The 24,650-nt window shown below is 43.8% G+C and overlaps 2 protein-coding genes across 3 annotated transcripts in view; one reads left to right on the top strand and one right to left on the bottom strand.

The window, feature by feature from the left end:
* Positions 1-22,811, bottom strand: part of mavs (mitochondrial antiviral signaling protein) — a 35,084-nt gene extending 12,273 nt beyond the window's left edge. The window contains exons 1-3 of one of the 2 annotated variants that reach the window (XM_055645979.1): positions 22,455-22,753; positions 22,008-22,124; positions 7,794-7,928 (exon numbers count right to left, since the gene is read on the bottom strand). In XM_055645979.1, the coding sequence (XP_055501954.1) occupies positions 7,794-7,910 (117 nt within the window). In that variant the 5' untranslated portion in view covers positions 7,911-7,928; positions 22,008-22,124; positions 22,455-22,753. Of the gene's footprint in view, positions 1-7,793; positions 7,929-22,007; positions 22,125-22,454 lie in introns of both variants that reach the window. The other variant, XM_055645892.1, reaches the window with a different exon arrangement.
* Positions 1-24,650, top strand: part of LOC129703520 (receptor-type tyrosine-protein phosphatase alpha-like) — a 240,343-nt gene that overhangs the window by 3,913 nt on the left and 211,780 nt on the right. The gene's annotated exons all lie outside the window — the stretch shown is intronic.

Raw genomic sequence — 24,650 nt, forward strand, 5'->3', positions numbered from 1 at the left:
CAGCCTCCAGCAGGAACGACCTGGGGCTCCAGTCGCGGAGCCTGCGGACCTATCACCATCACGGAGCTGGCCGAGTTCGGAGCGGGAGGAGTGGTGGTGACGCGCTGCTGTGACCCGACCCCGAGGATTCGGAGGCTTACCGCAGGTCTGGCAGACAGTGACACCGGGAGCCCGCGGGTCCCTGGTGGGAGACCGCTTTTCGGGGCTTCCGCAACGGCGACTTCACCCGCCCGAGTTGCGGGGTTGAAGAGTACCTGGAGCAGGGCCTTACATCACCTCCCCGCGCGGCTTGGAATGACTGCGGGACTTTGCTAGCGCCCGCCGGGGGCTCCAACAACAAGACGCGGAGCGTGGCCTTGCATCACCCGGCGCGGCGTAAATGGACGCGGGACAATTACCATCGCCCGCCGGGGGCTTTGACTTTGACTCTGACATCGGGAGGGGAATGGGAAGTGCAGGGGAGAGATAAGTCTTTGCCTTCCATCACAGCGAGGAGGAGATCCACTGTGATGGATGTTTGTGTAAATTGTGTTGTGTCTTGGTTCTTTCTTGTGCGTATGACTGCAGAAACAACATTTTGTTTGAACCTCAATGGGGTTCAAATGACAAATAAATTGTATTGTATTGTAATGAAGTGTCCGTGGAGGAGCCTATTGGGACAAGTGACCACAGTTCGATTAGTTATGGATCCGGATATGGATGGGTACGGAGTGGGTCCACGTTAAAATGCTCAACTGGTGTAAGGCCAACTTTGAGGGTATGAGAGAAGGTCTCGTTCAAGTTGACTGGAGCAGGTTATTTGACGGGAAAGGAACATCGGCCAAGTGGGATGTATTTATGTGTACTGAAGAGAGCTCAGGATGTGTACGTCCCTGTTAGAGTGAAAGGCACAGCAGGCAAATGTAAGGAAGCTTGTCTGACGAGGGATATAGAGGCATTGGTTAAGAATAAAAAGGATGCATGGGACAGATAGAGAGCTGGGATCAAGTGCATCCCTGGAGGAGTTTTGGGAACTAAGGACCAAACTAAATAAGATCAGAAGTTTTCACAGCTATATTAATAGCAAAAGGATAACGAGGGATATAATTGGTCCATTGGAGAGACAGAGTGGACAGCTATCTGCAGAGCCAAAAGAGATGGGGGGAGATACTGAACAATTTCTTTTCGTCGGTATTCACCAAGGAGAAGGATATTGAACTATGTGAGGTAATGGAAACTAGTAGAGTAGCTATGGAAACTATGAGTTTCAAAGTAAAAGAAGTACTGACACTTTTGAAAAATATAAAAGTGGATAAGTCTCCAGGTCCTGACAGGATATTCCCTAGGACATTGAGGGACGTTAGTGTAGAAATAGCCGGGGCTATGACAGAAATATTTCAAATGTCATTAGAAACGGGAATAGTCCCCGACGATTGGCGTACTGCGCATGTTGTTCCATTGTTTAAAAAGGGTTCTAAGAGTAAACCTAGCAATTCTAGACCTGTTAGTTTGACTTCAGTGGTGGGCAAATTAATGGAAAAGATACTTGGAGATAATATATATAAGCATCTGGATAAACAGGGTCTGATTAGGAACAGTCAACATGGATTTGTGCCTGGAAGGTCATGTTTGACTAATCTTCTTGAATTTTTTGAAGAGGTTACTAGGGAAATTGACGAGGGTAAAGCAGTGGATGTTGTCTATATGGACTTTAGTAAGGCCTTTGACAAGGTTCCTCATGGAAGGTTGGTTAAGAAGGTTCTACTGTTGGGTATAAATGCAGGGGTAGCAAGATGGATTCAACAGTGGCTGAATGGGAGAAGCCAGAGGCTAATGGTGGATGGTTGTTTGTCGGGTTGGAGGCAGGTGACTAGTGGGGTGCCTCAGGGATCGGTGTTGGGTCCTTTGTTGTTTGTCATGTACATCAATGATCTGGATGAAGGTGTGGTAAATTGGATTAGTAAGTATGCAGATGATACCAAGATAGGGGGTGTTGTGGATAATGAAGAGGATTTCCAAAGTCTACAGAGTGATTTAGGCCATTTGGAAGAATGGGCTGAAAGATGGCAGATGGAGTTTAATGCTGATATATGTGAGGTGCTACACCTTGGCAGGACAAATCAAAATAGGACGTACATGGTAAATGGTAGGGAATTGAAGAATACTGTTGAACAGAGGGATCTGGGAATAACCGTGCATAGTTCCTTGAAGGTGGAATCTCATATAGATAGGGTGGTAAAGAAAGCTTTTGGTATGCTAGCCTTTATAAATCAGAGCATTGAGTATAGAAGCTGGGATGTAATGTTAAAATTGTACAAGGCATTGGTGAGACCAAATCTGGAGTATGGTGCACAATTTTGGTCGCCCAATTATAGGAAGGATGTCAACAAAATAGAGAGAGTACAGAGGAGATTTACTAGAATGTTGCCTGGGTTTCAACAACTAAGTTACAGAGATAGGTTGAATAAGTTAGGTCTTTATTTGTGGAGCGCAGAAGGTTAAGGGGGGACTTGATAGAGGTCTTTAAAATGATGAGAGGGATAGACAGAGTTGATGTGGACAAGCTTTTTCCCTTTGAGAATAGGGAAGATTCAAACAAGAGGACATGACTTCAGAATTAAGGGACAGAAGTTTAGGGGTAACACGAGGGGGAACTTCTTTACTCAGAGAGTGGTAGCGGTGTGGAATGAGCTTCCAGTGGAAGTGGTGGAGGCAGGTTCGTTGGTATCATTTAAAAATAAATTGGATAGGCATATGGATGAGAAGGGAATGGAGGGTCATGGTACGAGTGCAGGCAGGTGGGGCTAAGGGAAAAAAGTTGTTCGGCACGGACTTGTAGGGCCGAGATGGCCTGTTTCCGTGCTGTAATTGTTATATGGTTAGAGGGGCAAAAAGGGGCCAGGAGATGCTCTGGCGGGTAGCATAAAAGACAATCCCCAAAGATTTTATAAATACATTGGGGGGGGAAAGGGTAACTAGAGAGAGAATGGGACCTCTCAGGAATAAAATCAGCCACCTCTCTGTGGAGCCACAGGAGATGGGCAAAGTCCTCAAAGAGTATTTCTCCTCTGTATTTACAGAGGAGAAAGACAGTAGGACGGAGGAAATTGGAGCAGTCACTGGAAGTGTCATGAGAGCAGTAAGGATTACTGTCGAGGAAGTACGGAAGGCACTGTCGTGTTTATAGGTAGACAAATCTCCGGGGCTTAATCTGATATATCCGAGGACATCGTGGGAAACTAGAGAGGAAATTGCGGGAGCCCTGGTTGAAATTTATGAATCATCCTTAAATACAGGGGGGTTGCCGGAGGATAAGACGGTGGCAAATGTTGTGATTCTTTTCAAGAAGGGCTGCAGGGAATATGCTGGGAACTACAGGCCAGTGAGCTTAACATCTGTAGTTGGTCATTTACTGGAGAGTATTCTGAGGGATAGGACATACAGGCATTTGGATGGGCAAAGGCTGATTAGGGATAGTCAGCATGGTTTTGTACATGGGAGGTGGTGTCTCACAAATCTGATTGATTGTTTTGAAGACGTGACCAAAAAGGTTGATGAAGGCAGAGCTGTCGATGTTGTGTACATGGACTTTAGTAAGGTGTTCGACAAGGTTGCACATGGCAGGTTGCTCTGGAAGGTTAGATCGCTTGGGATCCAAGGAAATATAGCTGAATGGATGGCAAATTGGCTCCATGGAAGGAAGCAGAGGGTGATGGTGGAAGGTTGTTTCTCAGACTGGAGGCCTGTGACTAGTGGTGTGCCTCAGGGTTCGGTGCTGGGCCCGTTACTGTTTGTCATCTACATCAATGATTTGGATGAGAACATACGGGGCAAGATTAGTAAATTTGCTGATGATACAAAATTTAGTGGTATTGCAGATAGTGAAGATGGTTGTGAAAGATTTCAGCAGGATCTGGATCAATTGGCCAGGTGGGTGGAGGAATGGTTGATGGAATTTAATACAGAGAAATGTGAGGTGTTGCATTTTGGGATGTCGAACAAGGGCAGGACCTACACAGTAAATGGTAGGCCTCTGGGGTAGTGTTGTAGAGCAGAATGATCTCGGAGTACAGGTGCATGGTTCCTTGAGGTTCGAGTCGCAGGTAGATAAGGTGGTCAAAAAGGCTTTTGGCACTTTGGCCTTCATCAGTCAGAGTATTGAGTAGAGAAGTTGGGAGGTCATGTTGCAGTTGTATAAGACGTTGGTGAGACTGCATTTAGAATATTGTGTTCAGTTCTGGGCACCATGTTATAGGAAAGATATTGTCAAGCTTGAAAGGGTTCAGAAAAGATTTACGAGGATTTTGCCAGGACTAGAGGGTGTGAGCTATAGGGAGAGGTTGAGTCGGCTGGGTCTCTATTCCATGGAGCGTAGGAGGATGAGGGGAGATCTTATAGAGGTGTATAAAATCATGAGAGGAATAGATCCGGTAGATGTACAGAGTCTTATTCCCAGAGTTGGGGAATCGAGGACCAGAGGACATAGGTTCAAGGTGAAGGGGAAAAGAGTTAATAGGAATCCGAGGGGTAACTGTTTCACACAGAGGGTGGTGGGTGTATGGAACAAGCTGCCAGAGGAGGTAGTTGAGGTAGGTGAGGCTATACCATCGTTTGAGAATCAGTTGGACAGGTACATGGATAGGACAGGTTTGGAGGGTTACGGACCAAGCGCAGGCAAGTGGGACTAGGGTAACTAGGACATTGTTGGCCAGTATGCTGGCTGGTTGCATCGTGGCTTGGTTCGGCAATTTGAGCGTCCAGGAGCAGAAAATGATGCAGAAAGTTGTAACCACTGCCCAGTCCATCATCGGCTCTGACCCCCCCCCCCCCCCCCCCCCCCACCATCGAAGGGATCTATCACAGTCGCTGCCTCAAAAAGGCAGCCAACATCATCAAGGACCCACACCATCCTGGCCACGCACTCATCTCTCCGCTACCATCGGGCAGAAGGTACAGGAGCCTGAGATCTGTTACATCCGGGTTCAGGAACAGCTTCTTCCCCACAGCCATCAAACACACCAACAAAGACTGAACTGTAGCAGCCTATTGCACTTTATCTGCTTATTTATGTGTATATTGAACTGAACTGTTCAATATACTTTTGTTTATAATATTCTGTTTTGCTGCAGCAAGCAAGAATTTCATTGACCTATCTGGGACACATGACAATAAACTCTCTTGACTTGACTTGACTTGGTATGGGCGACTTAGACCAAAGGTCCTGTTTCCACACTGCATTAATCAATGACTCTATGACTCTAGTGACAAAGTCTAGGGCCAGCGGTCATAGCCTCAGAATAATATGACGTACCTTTAGGAAGGAGATGAAGAGGAATTTCTTTAGTTAGAGGGTGGTGAATCTGTGGAATTCATTGCCACAGAAGGTGCAGCAGGCAGTAAAGAAAGCGAATGGTATGTTAGCTTTCATTGCAAAAGGATTTGAGTATAGGAGCAGGGAGGTTCTACTGCAGTTGTACAGGGTCTTGGTGAGACCACACCTGGAGTATTGCGTACAGTTTTAGTCTCCAAATCTGAGGAAGGACATTATTGCCATAGAGGGAGTGCAGAGACGGTTCACCAGACTGATTCCTGGGATGTCAGGACTGTCTTATGAAGAAAGACTGGATAGACTTGGTTTATACTCTCTAGAATTTAGGAGATTGAGAGGGGATCTTATAGAAACTTACAAAATTCTTAAGGGGTTGGACAGGCTAGATGCAGGAAGATTGTTCCCGATGTTAGGGAAGTCCCAGGACAAGGGGTCACAGCTTAAGGATAAGGGGGAAATCCTTTAAAACCGAGATGAGAAGAACTTTTTTCACACAGAGAGTGGTGAGTCTCTGGAACTCTCTGCCGCAGAGGGTAGTCGAGGCCAGTTCATTGGCTATATTTAAGAGGGAGTTAGATGTGTCCCTTGTGGCTAAGGGGATCAGGGGGTATGGAGAGAAGGCAGGTACGGGATACTGAGTTGGATGATCAGCCATGGTCATATTGAATGGCGGTGCAGGCTCGAAGGGCCGAATGGCCTACTCCTGCACCTAATTTCTATGTTTCTATGTTTCTATCTTTGGGATTTATATGGCAGAGTTTGATGGATTCTTTATTAGTACGGGTGTCAGAGGTTATGGGGAGAAGGCAGAAGAATGAGGTTGAGGGGAAAAGATAGATAGATCAGCAATGATTGAAAGGTGGAGTAGACTTGATGGGCCAAATGGCCTAATTTTGCTCCTAGAACTTATGAAGAAGAGCATTTTTGTGTAAATACCTTTCTCAGGGAAAGGAACAGAATTGTTTTTTTTCCCATGAAGATAGACACAAAATGCTGCAGTGACTCTGCGGGACAGGCTGCACCTCTGGAGAGAAGGGATGGGTGATGTTTCGGATCGAGACCCTTCTTCAGACCGACAGTCAGGGGAGAGGAAGTCTAGAGACGTGGAAGGGTAAAGTATGAAAACAACAGATCAAAGTAGACGATGATAAGGAAATATAGAATGGAGAAGGGTCTCGAGCCGGAACATCACCCATTCCTTCTCTCCAGAGATGCTGCATGTCCCGCTGAGTTACTCCAGCATTTTGTGTCTATCTCTGGTTCATTGTTAGTTGAGGGGAAGGTGACAAAGAGGCAAACAATCAGTAAAATCAATCAGAAGGACAGTGAAACGAGTCAGAGAACTAGGGTGGGAGAGGGACAGAGAGAGAGGGAAAGCAAGGGTTACGTGAAGTTAGTAAAATCAAAATTAATACTGCTGGGTTGTAAGTTGCCCAAGCAAAATATGAGGTGCTGTTCCTCCAATTTGTGTTGGGCCTCATTCTGACAATGGAGGAGGCCCAGGACAGAAAAGTCAGTATGGGAATGGGAGGGAGTAGTTAATATGTTTAATATCTAGTCGTGTACACCTAGGCGCACTGTGCGGACGTGTTCAGCGAAACGATCGTCGAGCCTGCGCTTGGTGTGCGGGGATCACTGGTCGGTGCGGACACGGTGGATCGAAGGGCCTGTTTCCACGCTGCATCTCTAAACTAAACTGGTCTCGCCGATATATAGTCCACACCTGGAACAGTGGATACAGTCGATGAGGTTGGAGGAGGTGCAAGTGAACCTCTGCCTCACCTGCAAAGACTGTCGGAGTAATTATTTGAGGCAGGTACCATAACAACATTTAAAATACATTTGGACAGGTACATGGATAAGAAATGTTTGGAGGGAGGGAAATGGGATGAACATTGATGGGGCACCTTGGTCAGTCTGAACAGGTTGAGCCGAAAGAACTGTTCCCTTGCTGTATATATCTCCGTGACCTGCTTTACAAACAATGCCTATGAAACTACTAGTCTTTTGTAATTGCCATCTGATTAATTGATGCCTATTGTTTCCAATCTGCTGGTCTATAAATGAGTCCAGACCGATAACAGTGCTCAAGACTTAACACTCTTCTAGAATTGGAGTTGAGTCTGTCAGAGTTTGTTAGGCATGGGCAACAAATGTCAAATCCACATCTCCAATAGCTGCTATATAAACTCAAGTTCCTCATTGAAGACTTTCACTGCAACTAGCAAATATACAAAGTTCAGGTCCGTTTAGTTTATTGTCACGTGTACCAAGGTACAGTGACATTTTTTTTTGTTGCGCGCTAACCAGCCAGCAGAAAGACAATACATGATTACAATCGAGCCATTGTGGTGTGTCGATACATGATAGGGGAATAACATTTAGTGCAAAGTTAAGCCAGTATACTTCATGCACTTCCTAAATAACTGGGAAATATTATTCATGTTATAAATGCAACTTTCTGTAATGATAGAAGTGTACTGACCTGGTCCATCTGTGTGAGGCAGTGCAGATGTGGTATCAATTCTGTTACATTTATCCGGAGAAAACTTTCCATCTCCACCTTCACGTACTTATATAACTTCTCACCCACGAATGTCATCGTGCTTTGTTTTTAAACCTTTGAAAAAAAATGTTAGATTTATTATTTTTATGAATGCAACAGCAATAATATTCCCAAAGACTTATCACGGGACATCACTGGTAAAGTCAAATATAACAGCCTCAAAAAGATGCAAAACATAATAGTGTTAATAAATGACCACATACGTCAATAGCACATGTAATGGGTGAGTGGCTGCTACCCTCGTGATCAGGTCACCAGAAGACTTGGACTAATGTCCTTGGGATAAGTACAACAAATCTCACCACCAAAGTAATTTAAATTCACATAATTTAATATTGTAAAACTAAAAAGTTAGTATCATGTATATCGTTAGTATATGACCATGTTGTAAAAAACAATCTGGTTTATAGGTGAATAAACAAGAAACTGCAGATGCTGGAACATTGTTTAAAACACAAAGTGCTGGAGGAACTCAGCGGGCCAGGCAGCATCTATGGAGCAACTGCTTTGGTGACATTTTGGGTCAGGGCCTTTCATCAGACTTTGGGTCAATGGATGGGTGGTGTTAAGTGTGAGTGTCATTAGAGCTGTTGCCATCCAGGCAAGTGAAGGGTATCAACATACTCTGTCATGTGTCTTGTAGATCATTGAATGGCCTGAGGATATCAGAAGGTGAATCATTCTCTGCAATATATTGCATATACATGCACAGGACAGGTTTAGAGATATGACATACTTGTATAATATCATTCTAAATATAGAAATACCATCGTCAGATGCAATTAGAAGAGAGTGGGAACAAGAACTATCTATAAAAATTTCGAAAGACATATGGGATAAATATTTGCTATATGTACACAAATGCTCGATTAATGTAAGTCATAACTTAATACAATTTAAAATTTTACATGGACTATATTACTCGAAAACTAAACTGAATGAATTTTTTACCAAATGTTTCTCCCATCTGTGATAAATGCGTATCTCAAGATGCAACTATAGCACACTCCTTTGTCTCCTACATAAAACTCCATACATTTTGGAAAGAAATTTTTGAAATCTTCACAAAATTATTTAAAATAAAATTGGACCCCAACACAGAATTTATTATTTTTGGAACAATGGAAGCCTGCTCGGAGCTAACTTTGTTCCAAAATTGTCTCCTTAACTATGGCTTGATAACGGTAAAAAAAACCTATACTCAAATTCTGGAAAAATGCACCCACCTCAACGCTTAAAATGTGGATCACAAACATGTCTGAAACGTTACATCTCGAAGATATGAGATTCGTCCTAGCAGGTAAATCAGACCAATTCTTAAAGATTTGGTCTCCTTTTATCTACATTACAAGTATATGGTGCAACATAACCCTGGAAATTAGCTGTTTCAGAACTGGGTGAGGGGTGTGGAAAGATATGAAGCAGGTATATCCCTTTTCCCTTTTTTTTTCTCTTATTTTAATTTTTTTTGTTATCTCTCTCTTTTTTTCTCTCTCTTTATATCTTTATGGGTTCTTTCTCTCTATTCTTTCACGACTATCAATATCACCACTTTACTTAACTTTCTCTTTCCCTCTTTTTCTTGCTTCTGTTACTTCTCTATTATTAAATTTAAAACACGAAGTTGTACACGAAATGTATTATGTAATAGATGGTTTATACTACTGTACATTGCTTCTAATAAAAATATTCATTGAAAAAAAAAAAAAGGTTTAGAGATATGGGCCAAATGCGGGCAGGTGGGACTAGTGTAGTTGGGACATGTTGGCTGGTGTGGGCAAGTTGCATCAAAGGGCCTGTTTCCACACAGTATCACACTATGTGCATCCTCTGACCTTTGCTTGCAATCACTTTACTTATATTTATTTTTATCTCCAACTGAATTTCTGTTCAAAATTGACCACTCAATATTGGTGGTCTTAGACTCAGGTCATACCTCCAGAGTAGGTGGTGTGAAGTAATCAGTCTGGCATTTTTGTGTCACCCATCAAGGTTCAACAGTATTTATTTGTCATTTGCACCGGATATGAACCGGAGCAATGAAATTCATACTTGCTGCAGCTTTCCAGGCTTGTCTGAAGAAGGGTCCCGACCTGAAACATCCCCTCTCCTTATTCTCCAGAGATGCTGCCTGACCCGCTGAGTTGCTCCAGGACTTTGTAACCTTTTGCATATTAAATAGCATCTGCGGTTATTTGTTTCTTCAGCTGATCTTTTAATGTTGTCTATGTCTTGTAGCGATGTTACAAAACCTACCTTCAGCGGCGCAGCAGATCTGCCACTGGCTGTGTGTGCGACTATGGTGCCTTTGGGGGGGGGGCGGGTTTAAAATGCAGGTTTGTATCGCTTGTCGGAGAGGGATTTCCTCGGGCTGCTAGTCGATGAAGAAAAATCGATCGGACTTCCGTTCCCGTTTTCTTTTTTTAATTGCTGGACAATTTAATAGCTGTAAAAAGCGACTTCAAATGCCCTCAACGCCTTCAACGTGACGGATCGCAATATCAGGACAAAACAAAGGGTAAGTTGTTTATTTCACATGTAATCTTGCTTCTTGGGGTGGCTTTAGTCTAATTTTACGACGCAATTGTTATGTTATTTAGTCCCCAAACGAATGGGCCATGTCTTTGCCTGCCGATATGGGGTTAAAATTCACCGCAATGGCAACGTTCCAATCAATCGCATTCCAGAAACACCCACTCACAAGATAATTAAAATTCTCTTTTTTTTTGGACAATCATGTTATAAATCGTCTAGATTTTGTGTAATTGTCTATCCATAATCAATATTTTTATACTAAATATCCACAACTGTTTTAGTCACATGTATTGTGCAAAAAATAATAATTTTGATTATACTGAGTGTGGATGTTTCTAGATTAATTTATGGGAATTAAACATTAAATTTCTTCCATTTGGCATATAAGTTCGTGACAGTGAGATTTAAAAATCATGTTATATTGTGAATTCTTGTGTGAATGAGATTGATTTGTTATTTGTTTACTTAGGCTATTTAAAAAAATTAGCCTATTCTTAAGAAATGGATAGATGATTAGATCTAGTAATTGAATTTAGATGAATTTAATTGATTTGATGAAACTGATGAATATTAATTTTTTGTTGGATATTTACTATTTGTTTTAGCGTTTAACTTTATCATTTCTACCTTTTTTCTAAAACTGCAAATAACATATATAATATATATAATATAATATATCTTTTATTGTCATTGCACATGAATGCAACGAGATTTGGTATGCCGCTTCCATCCGATGTCATAACTTAAATAACTAATAAAATTTAGATTTAGATATCTCGAGAACATGGTTTGTAAAAAGAACATTAAAACAGTCAAACAGTCAAAACAGAATAAAGTGCAGATGTGTCTGTGCGACGTGACCATCTGAGGGACAGTCCATGGGGGTGGGGGGCACTCAGCATGGCTGGTTCAGAGCCGCTATAGCTCTGGGAATGAAGCTGCTCCTGAGTCTGGAGGTTTGCGCGTAGAAGGCCTTGTAACGTCTGCCGGAGGGAAGTAGTTTGTGTCTGTTAATAACTTGTTTCTGTTAATGGTGTTATGTGGTTTTTTTTCCTTTACATTTTAAACAGATGTCTCCAAAGAAGAAATGCAAAATTGTCAATTGAAATGCCCAGCAAAAGAGACTGATTTAGACAGCATTCGCAGAGAATATCCAAATTTGGACTACTTCAAATGTGATGATCTACAGGACATTCTTAATGGGAAAGTAGTGGACAGAAAGGCATGTAATGTTGGGTTTGAAGAGCAAAAACCTGTAGTTTACAATGCCAAAGTTGAAAAGTTGAGGAAAAACAAGGTGTACAGATTTGCTTATTGGTTACAATCTGAGGAGTATGATGATACTACTGATTATGATATGCCAATGTACCAGCTAGCAACTGATCTTCTCCATACATATTTGGTCTATTGCTAGAAATTGTAACTTATTTACCTACCTGTCACGGACTTACAGTATATAATATAATAATATTAAAGTTCTGATCTTGAGAATATCACATTTTTGAATTTTCAAGGCAGTCTGGGTGTTTATTACTATTTCTGTCACAACGGTCAATGTTGTAATTATCTACAATTGGGTAACTAACTAATTATATGCTTTAATTTCAGGTCATCCAAGTAAGATGTTTCATATTTGTTTCAGAATGCTTCAATCTATAATAACTGAAAATCTCATTCAGTTCTCTTAATGTTTAAGAAAGTTATGGGCTTTTGACTGTCCTCGATCACAGCTTTTGCGTTAAGTCAATGGAAAAGCAATAGGGAACAAGATGCTAATTTCCGAGTGTGAAAATGGCCATACGTTTTTTAATATTGAAGATATGAAAGTGAATTAGGTATCAAATTAAACTTTTTTTAATGCTTTATCTGATGGGATAAATTGCAGTCTTGATTTTTTAAATCTCAAAATGTTGTAACATTGCTACTTGTTGCATGCAGGCACAGACTACTTTATTTGCTGAGCAATTGTGAATGGAATTGAACATTTGGAAATCATTAATGAACATCTCCAGCTCTGACTTTAACATGGGCGGATGGTCTTTGATGAGCAGCCGAGGAGCTCGTGCCGTGACGTCCTTGAAGCTTGGAAGATTTATCTCTGACAACCTCAACTATATTCCCCTGTGCAAGACTGGCTCCAACCATCAGAGTATTCTCTTTATGACCATGTTTTACAGCACTGTAAGGAGAATGAGAAGGGGGCTTGACAACTACCAACCACCGCCAATCTCCACTGCCCACCCACGTTGCACCAAGGTGTGTGGATTGCGGATCGGCCTCTACAGACATCTGCAGACCCACAAGTAGACGACCCTGTGGGGAGGAGAGGACCGTCATATTCGTTTCGAGTGACCGCCGATGATGATTTGATGCCATACTCAGTCAAATGAGACTTCAATACTCAGCCTCTCACCTCACCTCTCGAGTACTGCTTCTTGGTCCATGGGTGGGCCAAGGCTATGATGGCGACTGGAGCTGAGAGCTCTTGGCGAAAGTTTTGTGGAGCAGAGGAATGTACTGAGTTTGGAAGTTGAGGGGTCTTGTTACAGGTGTATACAACGTTGGTCAGGCCACATTTGGAGTATTGTATTCAGTTTTGGGAACCATTTCATAGGAAAATTGGCGTCAAGCTTGAAAGGGTTCAGAGGCGATTTACCAGGACGTTGCCAGAACCCGAGGGAATGAGCTACAGGGAGAAGTTGAGCAGGCCAGGACTTTATATCTTGGAGCACAGGAGAGTTTTATAGAGGTGTACAAAATCATGAGGAATAGATCGGGCAAATGCACGGAGACAGGGTGAATCAAGAACCAGGTCACAGGTTTAAGGTGAGGGGGGGGGGGAAGATTTAATGTGAGCCTGAGAGGTGACGTTTATACACAAAGGGTGGTGAGTGTATGGAATAAGCTACTGCAGGAGGTAGTTGATATAGGTGCTATCACAACATTTAAGAAACATGGATAGGGTAGGTTTAGAGAGATATAGGTCAAATACAGGCGGCGGCACTAATTTAGTTGGGGCATGTTGGTCGGCAGGGGCAAGTTGGGCCGAAGGGCCTGTTTTCATGCTGTATGACTCCATAAATCGAAACTTTGAATCTGAGAGGTTATTGGTGAGTAAAGTGCTGCTTGATGTCATTCTTTGAGTTTAGTTTAGTTTACTTTAGACATACAGCGCGGAAACAGGCCATTCGGCCCACAAGTCCGCATCAACCAGCGATCCCTTTACACTATCATCCCTCTACACTATCCTACACACTGGGGACAATTTACCAAAGCCAATTAACTTACAAACCTGTACGTCTTTGGATGTTGTTGGAAATTGGAGGACCTGGAGAAAACCCACGCGGTTACGGGGAGAACATACAGATAACACCCATAGTCAGGATTGAACCCGGGTCTCTGGCGCTGTAAGGCAGCAACTCTATCTAGCACTGCACCACCATGCCACTGTGTCCTGATGACACCTTCCATCACTTTGTTGGTGTTTGACCAGTAATCAACCAGAGAGGATTTGTCCTCCTTTATGTGAACAAGAAATACCTTGGAAATAACCTACACTGACGGATATGCCAGTGTTGTATCGACTGGGATAGCTGGAGTGCAGGCCTCAATAGTGCAACTAGAATGGTCATAAGATGTCTGAAGAAGGGTTTCGGCCCGAAACGTCGCCTATTTACTTCGCTCCATAGATGCTGCTGCACCTGCTGAGTTTCTCCAGCATTTTTGTGTACATAAGATCATAAGTGTTAGGAGTAGAATTAGGCCATTCAGTTCATCATTTCTACTCCACCTTTCAATCATGGCTGATCTATCTCTCCCTCCTAACCCCATTCTCTTGTCTTCTCCCCATAACCTCTGACACACATACTAATCAAGATTCTATCTATCTCTGCCTTAAATATACCCACTGACTTTGCCTCCACAGCCTTCTGTGGCAAAGAATTCCACAGATTCACCACCCTCTGACTAAAACAATTCCTCCTCATCTCTTTTCTAAAAGAACGTTCTTTAATTCTGAGGCTGTGATCTCTATTCTAGACTCACCCACGAGTGGAAACATCCTCTCCACATCCACTCTATCCAAGCCTTTCATTATTCTGTATGTTTCTATGAGGTCCCCCCTCATACTTCTAAACTCCAGCAAATGTCAGCCCAGTGCTGCCAAACGCTCATTATATTTAAAATGTTCTCTTATCCCAAAGCCTTTGCTGTAGAGTGAATTGAATTGGCCTTTGCGATGATGGGGTCACTGTGTGGAGCCATGATGGGTCATCTATTCCCTACTTCTGGCTTGTCAATATTTCAGTCTTGGCTTCAGCACTCTCATGATTGCCTCTGTCATCACTGAGAATGAGGATACTCTTATAGACAATGGACAATAGGTGCAGGAGTAGGCCATTCGGCCCTTCGAGCCAGCACCGCCATTCAATGTGATCATGGCTGATCATCCACATACCCCGTTTCTACCTTCTCCCCATATCCCCTGACTCTGCTATCTTTAAGAGCCCTATCTAGCTCGCTCTTGAAAGTATCCAGAGAACCGGCCTCCACCGCCATCTGAGGCAGAGAATTCCACAGACACAACTCTCTGTGTGAAAAAGTGTTTCCTCATCTCCGTTCTAAATGCTTTACCCTTTATACCCTTGGAGCTGCTTCATTGTCATCAATCATTCATGATTAGATGTGGGAGGCTGCAGAGTTTTCTGTTGGTTGTGAGATCACTTGGCTCTGTTGATTGCCTGCAGTTTTAGCTGGTTCGCTTGTAGCTTCAACTCATTGGCACCTTTCAGGTTTCTAGCTCTGCCTGATGCTGCTCAGGGCCTGCCATTCTGCACTTCTCTTAATCGCCCGGCATGATACTAATGGTGCAGGGGAGGATAGGCCAGACCAGGAGTCCTTGTCGTAGAGTTATCCAGCACAGAAACAGGCACTTTGACCCAACTTGCCATGCTGACCAAGCTGGCCCATCTGCAACATTCCCACCTGCCCAAGCTTGGCCCATGGTTTCAACAACTAAGTTACAGAGAAAGGATGAATAAGTTAGGTCTTTATTCTTTGGAGCGCAGGAGGTTAAGGGGGGACCTGATAGAGGTCTTTAAAATGATGAGAGGGATAGACAGAGTTGATGTGGATAAGCTTTTCCCATTGAGAGTAGGGAAGATACAAACAAGAGAACATGATGAGAATTAAGGGACAAAAGTTTAGGGGTAACATTAGGGGGGAGCTTCTTTACTCAGAGAGTGGTAGCTGTGTGGAATGAGCTTCCAGAGGAAGTGGTGGAGGCAGGTTCGATTTTATCATTTAAAAATAAATTGGATAGTATATGGACGGGAAAGGAATAGAGGGTTATGGTCTGAGCGCAGGTAGATGGGACGGGGGAGAAAAAAAAAAGTGTTCGGCACGGACTTGATGGGTCGAGATGGTCTGTTACCGTGCTGTTATTGTTATATGGTTATATCCCTCTAAACCTTTCCTATTCATAAAACCGTTGCTGCCCAGGAGGATACTGATGATGTTGATGCATATCAATAGATCAACAGCGCACAACTGGGCCACTGATGGTCCCCAGCACCTCAGATGCCCATCTCTCAGCTGTCAGATCTATTCTTCGCGTGATTGTAGTACGGGATCACACAGTGCAGGTGTCTCTGGTGTGAAGATAGGAATCTGTGCCCATAGTGGGCGTGACAAATTCCAGAGAATTCCACAGAGGCAATTTGCTGATTGATGGTCTCATGTTGGACTTCCGTGTGGAGGCCAGGGGTGAACTGTAAATCTCCCATGTTTGCCAGCAGGGAGAACACAAGAACATTGATGCAGGAGTAGGTGACACGACTCCTCATGGCTGCCTCACCCTTCAATATGAAAATGACTAACCTGTCACAGCTCCTCTTCTGTTCCTGTTCCCCATATTCCTTATCTTTCAAAAATGCACCAACTACATGTAATTTGCTCCAATGATGCAGCTTCCACAACCCTCAGGAATAGAGAATATCAACAAATGACCACCCTCGGTGAGAAGAAATTCAGGCCCACCTCAGTGTTAAATAGCGACCTGAAGGTGTTAAATAGCCACCTGAAGGTGTTAAATAGCCACCTGAAGGTGTTAAATAGCCACCTCGGAAGGCCCAGACCACGGATGAACATCTGGGAAGAACGGAGGGGAGGCTGGCTGGACTATGGTGCCATCCTCACCTTGGTGCCATTTATGTTATGTTGTGTCGTGGACTTTCTGTGTTTGTGCTTTTTTTTAAATTCAATTTTAATTTTAATATGCTCTATTATTTATTTATTATTTATTTATTTTTTAATTATATTTTTTTTATGATACTGCCTGTAAGGGAAATTCATTTTGTTGTCTCAAATTGAGACAATGACAATAAATTTGAATACAATACAATACAATACGATTATCTTGTATCTAAACCCCTTCATTCAAGTGTTTCCTAGAAGTGGAAACATCTCAACATCTAGGCTGACATGCCTCGTCAAGTCAAGTTTATTGTTATATGCACAATCAGGGAGGAGAGGTGACAAATCATCCTCCACGACAATCCTCAACACTGGTGCCCCACAAGGATGCATCCTCAGCTCCCTTCTTTATTCCTTGTACACACATGACTGTGCAGCAGCCAAAGACAAAGCCAACTCAATTAACAAATATGCAGACGACCACGCCGTAGTGGGCCGGAAATCAAATAATGATGAGACTGGGAACAGGAAGGAGACTAAGAACCTCGTAAACTGGTGCCAAGACAATGTCAGCAAGACAAAGGAGATTGATTGACTTCAGGAAGTCAAGCAGTACACATCCTCTGGTATACATAAATGCTGCCGAAGTATAGATGGTTAAAAGCTCCAAGTTCTTAGGAGTAAATATCACCTGTAACATGTCCTGGACCAGGCATATCAAAGCAGTGGACAACAAAGCACACCAACGCCTCTACTTGGTTAGAAGGCTTAGGAATTTCGGCATATCCTCCACAACTCTCACCAACAGATGTGCTGTAGGAAGTATTTTATCGGAATGTATCACAGCTTGGTTTGGGAACAGCACCATCCAAGGCCGCAAGAAATTGCAGACATTTACTCAAACCAAGCTCCCTACCATTGAATCCATCGACACTTCAAGTTACCTTAGCAAGAGCATCAGCATAATCAAGAACCAATCTCACCGCTGTCACTCCCTCGTCTCCCTTCTTCTTCTTCTTCTTCTCCCCTCTCCCATCTGGGAAGTACAGAAGTGTGAAATCTCACACCTCCAGAAACAGCGACAGTTTATTCCCACCAGTCGTGTTCAAGAAGGAACTGCAGATGCTGGAAGATTGAAGGTACACAAAATTGCTGGAGAAACTCAGCGGGTGCAGCAGCATCTATGGAGCGAAGAAAATAGGCGACGTTTCGGGCCGAAACCCTTCTTCAGACTGATGGGGGGGCCCCATCAGTCTGAAGAAGGGTTTCGGCCCGAAACGTCGCCTATTTTCTTCGCTCCATAGATGCTGGAAGGGTTTTGGCCCGAAACGTCGCCTATTTTCTTCGCTCCATAGATGCTGCTGCACCCGCTGAGTTTCTCCAGCAATTTTGTGTACTTTCTTCCCACCAGTTATCAGGCAACTGAACCATCCTTATTACCAACTAGAGAGCGGTCCTGACCAAAGATCCTATAGCGAGCAAGATAGATCACTCGACGAAAAAGACGTAGTACGGTCATGGGCAGGTTCATGGGTAATTTTAGGCCCCATTTCCGGTTTGTGTCTCCGCACCAAAGATCCCGTAGCGGAGCAAAGATACTAGTGCGGAGACGGAAGCCGGTTACGGAAACATCCTCGTAAAAATAAAAGTTATTTGGTAAAGAAATCTTCTCCTCATTTTCAGAATTTAAATTTATTAACACAAACTGTTCCCCCGCAACGTTGATTACACTGCGAGTCATGTCGGGTCGGGTCGGGTTACGGAAATGGATGAAAAAAAGGCCCACGTTCCGTTCCGTTGCGTACTACACGTCAGCCCATTGCATTTAGCAGGAGTGGTCTATCTTGCTCCGCTATAGGATCTTTGGTCCTGACCTACCATCTACCTCATTGGAGACCCTTGGACTATCTTTTATTGGACTTTAACGGGCACTAAACGTTATCCCCTTATCCTGTATATGTACACTATGGAAGGCTTGATTGTAATCATATATAGTCTTTTCGCTAACTGGTTAGCGGGCAAACAAAAAAGCTTTTCACTGTATCTCGGTGCATGTGACTATAATAAAACAAAACTAAACTAAATTAAACTGTCTTGCTTGCAATAGCATGACAGGCACATTGACTCAAACAAACACACTAAAATTCTCTATTCCAGAGGACATTGGAAGCTGCATCATTGGGGCCATTTATAGTACAGGTGAGACCTTTTAGAAAGATATGGAATATGAGGCAGCAATAGAAGAGTTGAGGCAGGTTAGCCATCTTCACATGTAAATTACACCTAACATTTCTAAAAGAAATGAGTCAATGCAAAACAAAAGACATAATTACAAAAACATAATTAATAAAAAACAAGTTCATGGCAGTGCAAGGTGGGCCGTGGCATTCCATTGTCGATGTAAGATTAGGATTGTGTAGATTGGTTCAAGAAACCGATAGTTGAAGGAAAGTAGCTGTTTCTGAACCTTGTGGTGTGGGACTTCATGCTTTTGTTTCTCATTTCTGATGGTAGCAGTGAGAAGACAACATGGTATTAGATGTCTTGGCAAACTTAAAACACGGGCAAATTTGCAGGCCTGATGAAATGTATCCCAGGCATCTATGGGAGGCAATGGGGGAGATTGCTAATGTCCTGACACATTTTTATATCTTCACTCACCACAGATACTTGACTGAGGACAGTAAATGTGGGACCTTTGTTCGGGAATGGCAACAGGACAGGTCAGGTAATTACAGGCCTGTGAATCGAACCGCAGTGGTAGGGAGGTTACTGAAAAAAAGTGAAGGGGTGGCACGATGGTGCTGCAGTAGAGCTGCTGCCTCACAGCGCCAGAGACCTGGGTTCAAACCTGACTAAAGATGCTCCGCTGTGTGGAGTTTGTATATTCCGCCTGTGACCACGTGGATTTCCTCTGGATGCTCTGGTTTCCTCCCACATCCCTATGACGTGTATTATTATGATTAATTATGGTAGGACATACACAATGTATGGTAGGGCCCCAGTGTGTATTGAGGAACAGAGGATCCTTGGTGTTCAAGTGCATGGGATCCCTGATGGTGCGACACCGGAGGAGAAATAATTAGGAAGTCCTTAATTAACCCCATCAGACTGAGGAGATTAGGAGATAACTTTATAAATCACTGATGAGGTTGCAGTGGGAATACTGTTTGGGGAGGATGCAATTACACTGGGAAGTGCACATGAGATTAATCAAAATGTTGCCAAAGGTGGCGCATTCATATAACCATATAACAATTACAGCATGGAAACAGGCCATCTTGGCACTTATAGTCCGTGCCGAACACTTATTCTCCCCTAGTCCCATCTACCTGCACTCAGACAATAACCCTCCATTCCTTTCCCATCCATATAACTATCCAATTTATTTTTAAATTATAAAATCGAACCTGCCTCCACCACCTCCACTGGAAGCTCATTCCACACAGCCACCACTCTCTGAGTAAAGAAGTTCCCCCTCATGTTACCCCTAAGTCATGCGAAGTGACTGGGCAGGCTGGATTTCTTTCTCCTTGGAATGCAGGAGGCAAGGGAAGAACTTAAAAGAGCTGTGCAAAGTGAGGGTCATAGACAGGACAAAGTAATAATCTTTCACCAGACCAAGGTTCACCAGACTGATTCCTGGGATGTCGGGACTTTCATATGAAGAAAGACTGGATAGACTCGGCTTGTACTCGCTAGAATTTAGAAGATTGAGGGGGGGGATCTTATAGAAACTTACAAAATTCTTAAGGGGTTGGACAGGCTAGATGCAGGAAGATTGTTCCCGATGTTGGGAAAGTCCAGAACAAGGGGTCACAGTTTAAGTATAAGGGGGAAATCTTTTAGGACCGAGATGAGGAAAACATTTTTCACACAGAGAGTGGTGAATCTCTGGAATTCTCTCCTGCAGAAGGTAGTGGAGGCCAGTTCATTGACTATATTTAAGAGGGAGTTAGATGTGGTCCTTGTGGCTAAAGGGATCAGGGGGTATGGAGAGAAGGTAGGTACAGGATACTGAGTTGGATGATCAGCCGTGATCATATTGAATGGCGGTGCAGGCTCGAAGGGCCGAATGGCCTACTCCTGCACCTATTTTCTATGTTTCTATGTTTCTGGTGGTGTCTAAAACAGGCGGGGGTTAGGTTTAGAGAGAGGGTTAGCAAGTTTAATGGGAAACTGAGGAAGATGAGGGTACAGAAGAGAGGAAAAGAGGAGTATAATGAGGGTGGGAAATGGTTGAAGTGCACGGCAAGCTGGGGCTGGGTAAATGATAGGGGGGTGGTTTTTGTAGGGGTGTTACTTGAAATTTGAGAATTCAGTGTTCAAACCGTTGGGTGGTGCAAGCTACTCAAGCGGAATACGAGGAGGTGCTGTTCTTCCAATTTGTGTGCAGCTTCACTCTGGCAATGGATGTGGGCAAGGACAGAAAGGTTGGTGTGGGAATGGGAAGAGGAGTTAAAATAGTTAGAAAATCGTAAGAAATCTCATCTCCATATTTTTGGATATTCTGAGTTGCTCTGCAAATCTCTGCAATGCTGACAATTCTCAGTTCCCTGTCTATATAGGTTAGAAAGTTACTCCGGGAGTTGGATTTCACAGAGCATAGCAGTTGAGCAAACTTATGTGACAGAGTAAAAGACACAGGGAATTTTTAGTTCATCTTCAGATGTGACATTCCTATGCAAAGTTAAACTGTGATTGTCCATTTATAACGGCTAAAGTAACTGGTTTGGATTCTGAAAAGGCTGCTCACTTGAGGTGGGATCCTGTCAATGCAAAAATTAACCTAGCAGTTAATGCTGTCAGGAATGCCATTTCTTGCATGAACTGCATGTGATCTGACTTGCCATGAATAAGACATACATTGGCCCAGGTCATAAGATCATAAGATGTAGGAGTTGAATTAAGCCATTCGGCCCATCGAGTCTGCTCTGCGCATTCAATCGTGACTGATTATTTTTCCCTCTCAACGCCATTTCCCTACCTTTTCCCCATAACCTTTGATGCCCTTACTTATCAAGAACCTGCCAATCATCGCTTTAAAAATGCCCAATGGCATGTGCTCCACCTTTGTCTGCTGCAATGAATTCCACAGATTCACGGCCTTCTGGCTGAAGAAATTCCTCCTCATCACCTTTCTAAAGGTACCTACTTTTATTCTGAGGCTGTGCCCTCTGGCCCTGGACTCGCTCACAGTTTACCCAGGACCTGTCTGCCCTCTGACCGGGGGTACAAAGAGCAAACTCTGTCCAACAGTTGGCACAGCGGCAACCACTATGGTGAAGCACTCTGTCTCTTGAGAATCTCACAGAAATGCTTCAACAATGTCCTCTTTCTGAAATCATAATATATTTTCATTATTCAAGGTTGCTACATTAGACCACCCGATTTTCCACAACTGACCTGAAACACACCCTGGCTCCCTTCAACGTGGTCTCGACCCGAAATCTCACCTATCCCTTTTCTCCAGAGATGCTGCCTGGCCTGCCTGAGTCACTCCAGCACTTTGTGTATGTCTTCCTTTAAAAGAAGATCAGAACTCAGATCACAACAGCTCGTTTATTCCACGAGGCAAAAGACAAATCGAAACCAGGAAGTTGGGTGACAATCAGTTAATACAAAGAAATGCTTTCGATTTCCATCCAGACGGAGCTTATATAACCTTCTGGTATGTCTTTAAAAATAAAATAAATGAGTTCCAACTTCAGCACAGCATCCAGATGGCTGGTAACATGTTGCAGAAGCAGGGACCCGCTTGAGCTGGAGGGAACAATGTCTGCTCGTTCTCAGCTTTGTAAACAAGCCGGCGTCTGGGCAATGTGACATTCTCTGCGTAGATCATGCACTCACCTGATGTTTTACGATGTTCCTCAAACAAATTAGAATTGCATGAGGAAGTCGATCTTGCTCTGAAACGCCAACACCCGCCGTTTAAGGATACAGTGAGAATGTACAGATAAGGGAGCAAAGTCTGAGTGTGGGCCTCAGTCGCTGGTGTTCAGCACCCAGCCCACTTGGTCGGATCCGAGAGTCCCCCCCCCCTTCCCCACCGCCGCCCTGGACCTCAGCCCAACGCCCCAGGGATGGAGCGGGGGCAATGCCTCGTTCTCCCCGGCTGCAGTCCCCAGCCCGGCCCCGGCGCGGCCAGTGCACCCTCCCCGACCGCTTGCCCGTCTATCACATTACATTACACAGACCGACGGGTGCGTTCACCGCCACCGCCAGTGGCATCCCGCGGAACCCAGCCAGCCGGAATCCTCATCCATATATGGTAGTCAGGACAGTAGGTCGGCGAAACTAGCGCTCATCTGCACGGCACACTTCATAAATTCACAAATTATAGCAGCAGAATTAGGGCATTCGTCGATCAAGTAAGTGGTTAAACACGTTGTTGGCACATTGGCCTTTATAAGTCTCGAGTATAATTGGGTCATGTTGCAGTTGTATAAGATGTTGGCGAGGCCGCATTTATTGTGTTGTGTTCAGTTCGAGACACCAAGTTATAGGAAATATGTTGTAACTTGGAAATGATGTAGAGAAGATTCAAGAGGAGGTTGTCAGAACTGGAAGGTCTGAGAGAAAGGGGGTGATTGAGCAGGCTGGGACTGTTCTTTGCAGCGCAGGAGGATGAGAGATGATGTTATGGAGGTGTATATAATCATGACAGGAATAGATCAGGTAGAGGTAGAGGTAGAGTCTCTTGCCCAGAGTAGGAGAATTGACAACCAGAGGACATAGGTTGAGGGTGAAAGATTTAATAGGAATCTGAGGATTAACTTTTTTACACATAAGGTGGTGGGTGTATGGAACAAGCTGCCAGGGAGGTAGTTGAGGTTGGGGGACTATTGCACCATTTAAGAAACAATTAGACAGGTACATGGATGGGACATGTTTAGAGGAATATGGGCCAAACAAGGCAGGTGGGACTAGTGTAGATGGGACATGTTGGTCGGTGTGGGCAAGTTGGGTTGAAGGGCCTGTTTCCACGCTCTATGACTATATGACAACGTCTACTCCGCCATTCAATCATGGCTGATGTGTCTTTCCCTCTCAACTCTATTCTCGTGCCTTCTCCCCATAACCCCTGACACCCTGACTAATCAAGAATCTGTAAATCTGCGCCTTAAAAATATCCATTGATTTGGCCTCCACAACCATCTGTGGCAATGAGTTCCACAGATTCACCACCCTCTGAAATTGCTCCCCATCGTTTATTCTGAGGCTATGCCCTCTGGTCCTAGACTCTCCTACGACATATTGCACATCCATCACTGTTTGGAATTTTGCTGTAAAAATATTAGGCAGAAAGTAATTATTTAGGCTATTTAGTACATTATGCGTTTCCTCAGCCAAAGGGCCTGTTTCCATGCTATATAACGATGTCAGGCTCACCTGCCTACAGTTTCCAGGCTAATTCCTCCTGCCCATTTTGAACAAGGGACAACATTAGTCAACGTCCAGTCTTCTGATGCCTCATCCATGGCTCAAGATGATGCAAGAATTTCCGTCAGTCCCAGCAATCTTCTCCCTTGTTTTCCTTAGTATCAGGGAATAGATATAGTCTGGCCATGGGGTTTTATCCAACCAAACGTGCAGTTCAGTTCAGTTTAGTTTACACAATAGACAATATGTGCAGAAGGAAGCCATTTGGCCTTTCGAGCTAGCACCGCCATTCAATGTGATCATGGCTGATCATCCCCAATCAGTACCCCGTCCCTGCCTTCTCCCCATATCCCCTGACTCTGCTATTTTTAAGAGCCCTATCTAGCTCCCTCTTGAAAACATCCAGAGAACCTGCCTCCACCGCCCTCTGTGGCAGAGAATTCCACAGACTCACCACTCTCTGTGAGAAAAAGTGTTTCCTCGTCTCCGTTCTAAATGGTTTACTCTTTATTCTTAAACTGTGGCCCCTGGTTCTGGACTCCCCCAACATCGAGAACATGTTTCCTGCCTCTAGCATGTCCAAGCCCTTAACCATCTTATATGTTTCAATGAGATCTCCTCTCATCCATCTAAACTCCAGAGTGTACAAGCCCAGCTGCTCCA

Source organism: Leucoraja erinacea, chromosome 1 (assembly GCF_028641065.1).
Source record: "Leucoraja erinacea ecotype New England chromosome 1, Leri_hhj_1, whole genome shotgun sequence".
NCBI lineage: Eukaryota > Metazoa > Chordata > Chondrichthyes > Rajiformes > Rajidae > Leucoraja > Leucoraja erinaceus.